This window comes from Onychostruthus taczanowskii, unplaced genomic scaffold (assembly GCF_017590055.1).
Source record: "Onychostruthus taczanowskii isolate IOZ18803 unplaced genomic scaffold, ASM1759005v1 scaffold76, whole genome shotgun sequence".
Classification (NCBI taxonomy): Eukaryota; Metazoa; Chordata; class Aves; order Passeriformes; family Passeridae; genus Onychostruthus; species Onychostruthus taczanowskii.
In genome coordinates, this window is record NW_024505450.1 from 724,154 (window position 1) to 735,608 (window position 11,455).

Sequence of the window (11,455 nt, forward strand, 5' to 3'; positions counted from 1 at the left end):
CCTGAACAACTGTACCTGCTCTTAGTATTATTAAACTTCTTAAAAAACAAATATCAAAACTAAAAGCAAGTTTTTGGTGGGTTTCTATCTTAAATTCAGTAGTTTTCACTATGAAGATTCTCCCTGGACAATTTGTATTATTTTTTCAAAAAAGGCTTCTAATAAATATTTCCAATAATAATTGTGTAATGCATTCAGAAGAAGAGTAACTTAGCACTCAAATAACTTAAACATTTTAAATGCATACATTGCCCTTTTTTACTACAGTAGAAACAGCCCATCTTTTAGCACATTTTGCACATCCTCTGATGTTGAAGCTCAATGTTAAATCTTCTTGATGAAGAAAGATTGAGGAAGGCTTTGATGGCTCACAGCTGGGCAGTACAGTGGCGCTGAGTTGTTACTCAGTTACTTAGAGGCCTTTCACAATCAGTGTCACTACAACATGGAGCCCTTTGACAAAGGGAAGAGACACATTTAATTTGCACTATTGCTTGAACATGTATACATTTAAAACTTCCTTATGACACTGTACTGGAATGTAAAGGCACAGTCTGCTGCGGTGGTGGTTCTCATTGCTGCCAAAACGGTGCTGTGCGCAGGTGAAGGGTGCACATGGAGTGATTTATGAATCCACTTCTGAATGTGTTTCCTGGTCAGTCTGCTTACAGTTCACTCCAGTCTTTACATGGTTATGAAAACAAGGAAAAGTGAAATCATTATTATACTACAGACTCCTTGGTCTGTCATTTTCTAAGCATGTATTTTAACATTTTGATAAAAGGTGATGTTTCTTGATGGAATTATTTCTAATACACATTAGAAATAATGGCATCAAGAAACATCACCTTTTATCAAAATGCTCAACCCTGTGTTTGCTGTTGTTGCATTTATTTAAAATACCACTACATGGTACAACACTTCTTTCCTGTTCAGGTGTTCATTGAAAGCTCAGAGTCTTTGGACCGTCATGTGACATACACAGACTCTCAGCTGTGGAAACTTCTGGATCGCCATGCAAACACCATCAGACTGTACGTTTCATTGCCAGAGCAAGCTCCTGGATCTCAGCTCAGACGGGCACTTTATCAGAAGTCTGGTGGGGGTGCAGGCAACTTAGATGAATCTTGTGAAAGAGCAAAAGGACCTGTAGGTAACATGAAATCCGTAGAGGCAATTTTGGAAGAAAGCACTGAAAAACTTAAAAGCTTGTCCCTGCAGCAACAGCAGCAGCAGGAGGGAGACAATGGAGACAGCAGTAAAAGCACAGAAGCCAGTGATTTTGAAAACATTGAGTCACCTTTAAATGAAATAGACTCTTCAGCATCAGCAGAAAACAGAGAACTTGACAACCAAATTCAGATTTCTGATGCAGAGAATCTGCAGTCTGAGGAGCGGTCGGACTCGGATGTCAATAACGACAGGAGTACGAGTTCAGTGGACAGTGACATCCTCAGCTCCAGCCACAGCAGTGACACTTTGTGCAACGTGGACAATGCCCCCCTCCCCCTGGCTAATGGACTGGATTCTCACAGCATCACGAGTAGCAGGCGATCAAAAGCCAATCAGGGCAAGAAGGAGACCTGGGACACAGCAGAAGAGGATTCTGGAACAGACAGTGAATACGATGAAAGTGGCAAGAGCAGAGGAGAAGCACAATATATGTACTTTAAATCAGAACCCTACATTGCAGAGGAGGGTTCAGGAGAAGGACAAAAATGTATGTATTATTTTTTAAGTGCCTTAAAACAATTCTGTGGGTTTTACTACTTAATTCATATGCTGTGTTAAAAAAGTCTAATGGCAGTATTGAAAAACTTAATTATAATGTCAAATTAAAGCTAATGGAAGTGCAGACAGGATGTGATGTTCAGCAAAATCTATTTTGATCTTGTAATAAGTGATTACATATTTGAAAAGTCTTGCTCTTTTGTTTCTAAGAAAATGAACCTCTACTTAAGTGTATTGATAATGTTCCCTGAAGAGCAAGCTGAGTTGTCTTCTAGTGAAAGGATCATAGTTGCATCTGCTGCTGATGATTCACCTGTTTCAGAATGCACTTATTTAATGTGGTTAAACCAGCATATTTCTGTTACCATTTAGACTAACAAACTTGAAAAGTCTTAGTCATTTGACTGTAAAGAAAATTCAAATATACTTGATATTGACAATTTAATTCACTAATTGAAATACAGTGGGTACAGTGAGGCATATGGCTGACATGAAAGTGTCCAAACAAGTTCAGTATAAGAGCCTAAGTGGTATATAATTGTCAAAAAAATACATAATTTCAACAGTGCTCTATACCTGCATGTGCTTTATAACTAACAGAATAATAATAAAAGAATAGCAGGATGAAAGATAAATATTTTGAAAGACAAAGGCCTTCTTGTCAATCCAGAAATCTGATTTTAATAGTAATAGATAAAGAAGAGTTTCTCACAGAGAAATTGATTTGCATCTAGTAAAGCTTTGATAAAATTACTCCTTTAGCTTGCAATGGTCTTTCTTTGGGGCTAATTGTAAACTGCTTTCATTTATCCCTGTTTTGTTTTGGTTGGTCTAGTTGGATTCAGGAACTACTTGTTTGCAGTAATTTTGATGTTATCATAATACACTGCATAAATGATTATCCTGAGGGGAAAGCTTTTATTTATTTTTAGTATCATTCAAATAATTTATTTGTTCACTTCAATATTCTGAATTGTTTATTCTAGAGTGTTGTGACGTTACACAATCATGATGTAGTTTGTAGTGTAGTACAAATTGCATGTATTGAGAAACACAATTTCTAAAGGTAAACTATTCCCTTTGTATTCCAGAATTTTGTGTTACTACAATTTTTCCGTAATTAAGGCATTAGTCCATGAAAAAGTCCCTTAATCTGGCTTTGAGCTTGTCTTGTGATACCCTGTGGCCTTCCAGAACACGGAATTTACCTTTTTAATGCTGAAAGCCAGGAAGGAAGCTAGAAGGGGTTGGGTGGCCTTTGCCCAGCCAGTCCCAGCACCAAAGCAGTTCCCTGTCCTTTGAGGAAAGCTGTAGGAGGATTTAGCAGTTGCTCCCTGGAATTCTGTTTGTTCTCTTTCTGAACAGACAAGATACTGCTTTGCTGAATGCATACCAGGGCAGTTTGGAACTGCTGTGTCCCCCAGAAATATCTGCCCATAAGCACTTAAAATACAGCAAAGCTTTTAAAGGTTATGATAACATCATTAGATAAAATGTAAATGTAGCCATAAACCATAATTCAGGCTTTTTCAGTACTGTTTTGCTGCAAGTGCTAGCTCTGAATACATGGAAATTGTACGTGAGAGTGCTTTTTTTTTTTTGGTAGCAAGATGTTTCATACCATTTTTGTCTTTATTTTTGCTCAGGGCTGATGGTGCATGTTGATAAAAGAATTACACTGTCTGCCTTCAAGCAACACTTGGAGCCTTTTGTTGGAGTTCCATCTTCTCACTTCAAAGTCTTTAGAGTCTATGCCAGCAATCAAGAGTTTGAGAGTGTTCGGCTGAATGAGACCCTTTTGTCATTTTCTGATGATAATAAGGTTATTTAGAAGTTATTTTGAATCATTGAAAGTATATTGGTACAATATAAATTAAGTTAATTTACAACAAGTGAAAAAATTATTTTGGTCTTGGTAGCATGTTACAGAATACAATTCTGATTTTGATACCAGTTGTAACAGATATTCCTTTTGCTTTCTAGATAACTATTAGACTTGGAAGAGCCCTTAAGAAGGGTGAATACAGAGTTAAAGTCTATCAACTCTTAGTAAATGAGCCTGAGGTAAGGCATTGAATGTTTCAAGGCTGATTCATGAAAATATTAATATGTGCCTTGGCCAAGGTTTTGCTTTGAAATCTTGGAAAAAAATGAAACTCCTTTTCTTCATATTTCTCTGCAAGGGATTTAGAAAGGAAGTTTGAGATTATTGCTGTTCCAAGGAAGCAGTTGGAATGTGATTTACACTATCTCTCAAGTGTCTTTATTTCTGTAGTATTAATGGAGTATAAGGGAATTGTTTCTTTGTTTCCCTTAAATGTGTGACAGTCATGCAGCATTCTCTCTGAAGAACAAACTCCAAAGAAGAAACTCCACAGCTTGTGGCTGAACTGACCTAATTCATCCTGTTCATGTGCTGCAGATAGTGCTTGTCAGGAGGGCTCTCTGGGTAATGGTCCCCTCTGCACAAGGCAAGCTTGAAACAAAAGTGCCTCTTGCAGTAAAGCAGCTCATAAGCTTCTTACATCTTCTGGGACATGAAAAATGCAGATGTGGTTATACAGACTGTAGACTGGATAGAAGTAGACTGTAGATTGCAGTCTTTAAAAGTTGACTTTTTATGCACTTTAATTTTATTTTTTGGACAAAACTGCAGAATATCTATTAATAATGGATAAGAGACTAAGCTGAACTGCTAAAGCAGGGAAGAAGATAAATTTAAAAGCAGCTTCCATGGATGGAGCTATGTGTGATCATGAAAGCCAAGAAAGTTGGCATTTTTATGATGATGTGGTTTATTTAATTTGAAAGTTCCTTTGCCATTGTGTGGAATGTGAATGTAGTGGTAGCAGTTAGCAGCACAGCACAGGCAGCGTTTTTGCACAGGCAGTCAGAGTGCCCTGCCAAAGGGCTGTGGCTACACTAATTAGTTACGCCCCATTTTAATTAATTCATTGCCTACCTTGTTAACGAGAAGCCTACTGATCTTTTTGTCAGGTGGATGGGACTGGTCACAAAGCATAAACAGAGGTACGGTTTTCTGTTCAGTAGAATTCTGTGTTTTATCTTTTTTTATTTATATTTACAGCCGTGCAAGTTTCTTCTGGATGCAGTTTTTGCTAAAGGAATGACTGTCCGACAGTCCAAAGAGGAACTGCTTCCTCAGCTTCGAGAACAATGTGGCCTAGACTTGACAATTGACAGGTAAACCTGATGAAATACCATTTTCAAATGTGTTTGGGGATTTCTTTTCTCTTGTGGAGAAAGAAAGTAATGAAAGAAGCAGAAATAAATTGCCATGGTCTTTGAAGCAGTTTGTGAATACAAACACTAATTCAGCAATTCTTGGCTTTCATCTCACACAGAATGAATTCTATAGGGGATAATATTTACACAGAATTGCTGTGTGTAACATGTCTGCAGCTTTAGATCTCTTTAATAATTATTTCCTTCAGGAAGGGGAACATGAAATAAATCAGTTCTTAAAAGAGCCACCTGCTCTCTACATGCAAGCCCAGCACAGATCACTGCAGCAAACTGCGTGTGCAGCATCGTGTGTGTGTGTACAGCACTGATCTGGGCTGTCTGCCCTTTACTGTAATTGGGTAATCCCTAATTAGGAAACAGCTTTCTTCCTTTAAATCCCTATATATTTCCTGCATTGAGCAAGTGGAATACAGACTTGTTTCCCTTGTGTTTATGAATGATTCTGCACTAAGGTAGCAGTGATGCTCTGCTGTCAGGACTGTTTCTGAACATTAAACTTGTTCCTGTTAAACTTCACCAAGAATCAATGAGTTGCAGTATTTCAGTTTTGTCAGAAAATACTCAGTCTTGATCTCTGGCAGTGTTAAGCATTCATGAGCAAATAGAAACTCACTGGGGTTTTTTGTGATATATTTTAGGTTTCGCCTACGAAAGAAAACCTGGAAGAATCCAGGCACTGTGTTTCTGGATTATCATATCTATGAAGAAGATATCAATATTTCCAGCAACTGGGAGGTCTTCTTAGAAATACTTGATGGTAATGATTTATTTTTAAGTATTGGTGATGACTAGGTAGCTGAAATACGTGCATGCAGATACATAATGCTTGCGTATAATTTAAGTTGGCACAACAGTTCAGTCTTTCAGTAGTTTTCAGACAGGATTGAAAAATAATTCTGTCATGGAGGAATTTGGAACCAAAACTTCTGTTCATCAAAACAATTTTGGAATCAAATATTAGAGAGCAGAATGTTTCTGAAATTCTGCTTAACTGTCATTTAAATTATGCCATTTCTTAAGCATTCCTTTGCATATACACTTAAAATTTTGATTCTGAATTCAGAAATGTAATTTAAGGGTAAGAAAAGTAAGCCATGCTCTTTGGCCTCTAGATTAACAGATAATGCAGCTAATGTATAGATGAGGAATGTGAATTCCATTCACTCAGGAATTTTCTTCCCAAGCATACCTTGTTTAAGAAGTGTCACTTAGCTGTTAGTCAAGCATTTTGGGAGCTATGTTCAATTCTGGTATTTTCAGTTTTAACAAAATTATGCCAATGAAAGTATCAAAATTTGAGAAGAACCTGGGAGATTGAGGAAGTCTGCAGATTCCGATGGACATAGGTATCAGCTCCTGCTGCAGTTCAAACTTTACAGTTTAAAATTTTTATTATATTTAGATAAATGCTGTACAGTTTCTGTAGTGAGTAGGTCTTGGAGATAAAGCTTTAGCCACTGCAGCCCACCTAACTCACAGGCAGATTGTAGATTACAGGGCTTCCAAGTGTTCTGCAACAGTTTCACGCAAAACAAGCTTGTAATGTGAGACATAAATGTCTAAGCCTCATGTTCTGCGTGCTGGATGATAAAATTATAGACTAATAAAAAATAAATCAGCCCTTGGATATCACTTCTGCTTATCTAATTGTAATATAAACAGTACTGTTCCATCAGCCAGAGACAGCTCTGAAACCTGGAACAAGGTATAAAAAGGCTGGAGGCAGCACATACTAAAACTCTTGAAGGTGGTGGGTGGAAACAAGATTTCAATAACGAGTGTGGAGTTGGTGAGGGAAATCTAGAAGTTAAAAGGGAAAAGCTAATTTTGGTACAGGAGGTGAAGCACATGAATAAATACCAGATGGCTGAGGAAGGTCTCGTGCAGATGCCGGATCTGGGGTCAGCCTTTGCTTAGGTGGATAGATCTGCCATGGATAACTGAGCTGGATGTTATGGAAAACTGTGCCTTATAGCTTCAAGGAGATTCTGCCCATGAAAAATTCATTTCTAGAAGCTGATAGCAGAAAACTTCAACTAAATCATAGTCCTTTCCTCTTGCCCTTTTTTACAAGTGAACTGCTTGCAGAACACTGGGTTACTTAATTTGTGCATGTATCTCTAGGGCAGTCTTCCATATTAGAGTATCTTTAAGTTATGGACAAACCCTAAATTAAAATAGGACATTTTGCAATGTTAATAAAAAAACATTTCTCTTTCTTTGCTAGGAGTAGAAAAGATGAAATCCATGTCACAACTTGCTGTTTTATCAAGACGATGGAGGCCATCAGAGATGAAATTAGATTCTTTCCAGGAAGTAGTACTAGAAAGCAGCAGTGTTGAAGAATTAAAAGAGAAGGTAAAATGTGTAGTATGATGCAAGTTTCTTGTGATGACCAAGAGCCTTATTGATGTTCTCTGGTGGGAAGCAGAGGGACGTCATAGCTCCAAAAATCTTGTTGCATGATGGTTATTTTTCTCCAGGAACTGATATTCTATCCCATCCCATTACCAAACCACATGAACTACCAATTTACTTCTTAGTTTCACATAATGGTCTGGTCTGAAAGTATTCAAGTGAATACATGCAAAAAAAGAAGTCACATCTTGAAGTTTAAGCAGCTTAATAGTAGCTTTATCCCTTTTCGTCAAAAAACACACATGAAAGAAAAGCTGAGCTATTGCCTCTTGGTGTTTTTTCAAGCTAATGTTTTGTTATTCCAAAATACCAAACCTTTCAGCCTCCTCATATTTGAATTTGACAGCTGTTGCTGAGTGGTGTTGCTGTATCAAGTAGGCTGAACTATGTTTTGGTTGGAAAGAAGTATGGCTGTGGTGTGGTTTGGTTTTGGTATGGCTGTGGTATGGCCAGGATGCTCTGACAGGTAAGCAGACCTGTCACAGCAGACCTGTGTCATCCCAGCAGAAATCTGGAGCAGGAGAGTCTCCTGTTGAGACTGTTTCCAGTGTATCACAGAGTACCATGCTTGGAGAAATGTTTATTTATACGTGGCAATACCCAGTTGTTAGGAGGCCACCTTGGATGCTGAGGCCAGTACAAATGCTGGTGTCAGTGACCCTGAGAATTCATAAATGAGGGGTGTTAGTTCACAGGCTGGGTTTGTGTTGTACACAGGTTAAGCTGTGGGCCGCTTTCTTGCGTGGAAATGAAATGAAGTCATGACTACAGGTTCTTGCATGCAGTCCAGAATTCCTCCTCGCTTGTGCCTGAAGAAAGAGTCGGCTGCTTTTGTTTTCTTGCCTTAAGAATTGATTTGCAGGGAGCAATTTTATTTCTTAAAGTTCTGGTAGGAAGTGCAGGTGTGTGGAGGTGGGTCCTAGTCATGCCTATTTTCCAGCTGTGCCTGCTTCCAGATTGACTGGATAACATCTTCCATGTCACACAAGGTTTAACGTGAGGCACTTGGTCTCTTTGTATCTCGGAACTTGAATGTTATTAATTAATTATTTCTATGAACTTTTTTTGTCTCCCCTTCAGTATTAAGAGAAGTGTGATGAAATGCTGTCACAGCAAGCGTCACTTGTGACACACACTGGTAACTTCAGAAATGTTAAGAATTCCTACTTGTCACTCCAATTTTGTACATCGGAGGACTTGCAGATAATTCAACTTCTAGATTTGGCAACTATTCACTTCATGTAGACACTGTGTAATGTTGCTTTGGAATAGTATTAAATCCACCATTTCTCTTCACAGCTAAGTGAAATAAGTGGAATACCCTTAGAAAACATTGAATTTGCAAAGGTAAGTAAGATTTTACCTTTTAAGTAAGATTTTTTACCTTTTAATGGCACAGATGTGTGATTATGAGTTTTATTGTATTCACTAAGTAATTGCTTTTTTCAGGGTAGAGGAACCTTTCCCTGCGACATTTCCATACTAGAGATTCATCAAGACCTGGACTGGAATCCGAAAGTATCTACATTGAATGTCTGGCCCCTGTACATTTGTGATGATGGTGCAGTAATATTTTATAGGTATGTATTTCATTACAGTGTAATAAACAACACAAAAAAACCTGTGGTTAACATTTGTGAGGTGACGTAATGGACAGGAACATAAAATACTTTTTGTTACCTTAAAGAAAAGGTTTGAAACATTCAGCTGAAATATCTGTGCTCCTCAGCTTCCTAAAAGCCTGAATATTAATTAAGGTTAAGAAAACAAACACTGCATCTTTTTACTCAATCCTCCCTCCTGAACCACTGAAATTAAAGCTAGTTGCTATGCTTGAGTGTGTTTCTGGATTTAATTTCTTAAAATAGAACCATATCCCATTTGGAGTTAGTGAGAGTCTTGCTGCAGGTTTTGGAGAGCAAGGATTTTATTGTCTGAGTTTACTCCTTTGAGAAATTAGTATGGATTCTTCTTAAAAAGCCTGTTTATGCTAAAAATTCTGTTAAATGTGGGAAATGTTGATCAGCTGGTGGCAGTAGCTTGGGGCAGGAGTTGAGGACTGAGAACTTGAATTTTGTCATTTCTCCCAAACTTGGTGGGGCAACCTCATGGACACATTGCTGTGGCAATTTGCATAATTGCATGTGAGCTGGGGAAAAACAGCCGCTTAATAATGTGCTGGTCCTGATGAAAATGATTTGGGAGAACATCTGGTAAGGACTGGCTGGCACACTGCTTCCAGCTGTTGGCACTGAGACCAAAAGCAGAGCAGAGCTGTCGTTGCCTATAAAGAATAGGAGTAAGAGAGGTGGAGGAGTATGGACTTGTTTCTTGCCCTCGTTTGTAGTCAGGCAGAACACTGAATGTTTCTGCTGGAAAAGCAGGTTTAGACACATTGCCTGTTCCTGCAAAAGAAACCAGTCCCTGAGAAGTATTATGCTTAGTTGTGGTTTTTACTAAGTTGCTCCAAGCTGAAAAAAAAGCAGGAGTCTCCTTGTGGTTACCGTATTGATCTGAATTTGAACATATGTTTACGTTTTAGGGATAAAACTGAAGAATTAATGGAATTAACAGATGAGCAAAGAAATGAACTGATGAAAAAAGAAAGCAGCAGACTCCAGAAAACTGGACACCGGGTAACCTACTCTCCCCGTAAAGAAAAAGCACTAAAAATTTATCTGGATGGAGCACCAAATAAAGATTTGACTCAAGACTGATACTTGCTATAGCATTTTCCCTGGGGAATTTTTTTTGTTTCCAATCAAAAGGTTCACTACTACTGTGTAGTGCCATTACGGCAGGACATTCATTAGGTGTAAAGCGCTGACACCAGCACAGCCGGGCGGTGCCGGCCGCAGGCAGGGCCCCGCTGGGCACTGTGGGATTGGAATCATGTTGTGCACTATAGTCAAATGTACTGTAAAGCTAAAAGGGATGTGCAAATAAAAGATTAGAACTCAAAAGTGGGCGGGGAGGGAAACGAGTGGAAATTGTTGAGGACAGTGTGCACATAGTAGCTAGTGAAACTAGCCTCCAACAGGATACTCATAGCTTAATAATAAAAGCTGTGCAAAGGCCATGAAAGAATCCTTTTCTCTGTTTGTTTCACTGATACACGCATTACCTCATCAGAGAGTGTGGAATAAATGATAACACATTGGTTCTAGGAAAGCAGCGGGGAAGGGCCGGGCGTGGGAGTGCTGCAAGTGTCAGGTTTTAGAATATTCTTCCATAAAACAGGGGGTCTGAGAGGTGTCTGCAGGGAGCTGCTGGCAGGCCGTGTTTGTTTGCAGAAGTGCTGTTGTAAGGTAAAGTGGTTTTTAATAGGTTACCGATGAGCAGCTCTAGTGTATTGCGTTCGATGTGTAAATAAAATCTGCCCTATCCATTTACCACAACTGCAGTTCAGCTATTTACCATGCTATTCTTTACACATATCAACATTCGTTGTGTACATTTGGAAGTATAGTTGCCTATTTAAATTTGTATTCATTTTATGTTTGACGATGCTGGGTACTTTAGGGTTGTACTTCCCCTTGTTAATGAAGTTTTTGTTCTGTTCTGCTACTTTTTGTACATTTTGTTTTTAAGACTATTACAAGTTTGCATCTTCTCCACCTGCTGTCAGTTTATTTTCTCCCAGAGTTGATTCCATAGCTATATGTAGTCAAATATTGGGGCAACCTCTTAACACCTCAACGTACGAACTCAGTAGTTCAGGCTGTGGTGCAGAGACTGATGCAGTCAACATGATTTCATTGCAAAGCCTAGGAACAGCAATTTTTTGCTTTGGTCCATAAAGATCAATAGAGAACAATTCTCCATAGTTTTTGGAAAAACCACCTAATTTATAACAATCAAAAGATTTTGGTAAACTTTTTCATGCCAGATGCTGTTTACAACAATGAACATGCCAATAAAACATTTGTTCATTCTGTTGTGTTCTTTTAATCATTAAATGCTGTGTTTTTTATTTAAAAATTATGGAATTGTTTCATGGAAATACAGACTTCCCCAAGGCAGTGCTGGAATTGCAAGG

At 38.4% G+C, this 11,455-nt stretch overlaps 1 protein-coding gene across 5 annotated transcripts in view; it reads left to right on the forward strand.

Annotated features, from left to right (window-relative positions):
- The window catches only part of USP47 (ubiquitin specific peptidase 47), a 52,529-nt gene extending 41,162 nt beyond the window's left edge, over window positions 1-11,367 (forward strand). For all 5 annotated transcript variants that reach the window (XM_041423260.1, XM_041423261.1, XM_041423258.1 and 2 more), the window contains 9 exons: window positions 937-1,720; window positions 3,378-3,553; window positions 3,715-3,795; window positions 4,820-4,935; window positions 5,637-5,755; window positions 7,226-7,356; window positions 8,716-8,763; window positions 8,866-8,996; window positions 9,959-11,367. In XM_041423260.1, the coding sequence (XP_041279194.1) occupies window positions 937-1,720; window positions 3,378-3,553; window positions 3,715-3,795; window positions 4,820-4,935; window positions 5,637-5,755; window positions 7,226-7,356; window positions 8,716-8,763; window positions 8,866-8,996; window positions 9,959-10,133 (1,761 nt within the window). In that variant the 3' untranslated portion in view covers window positions 10,134-11,367. The remainder of the gene's footprint in view (window positions 1-936; window positions 1,721-3,377; window positions 3,554-3,714; window positions 3,796-4,819; window positions 4,936-5,636; window positions 5,756-7,225; window positions 7,357-8,715; window positions 8,764-8,865; window positions 8,997-9,958) is intronic.
- Window positions 11,368-11,455: the final 88 nt, after the last annotated feature.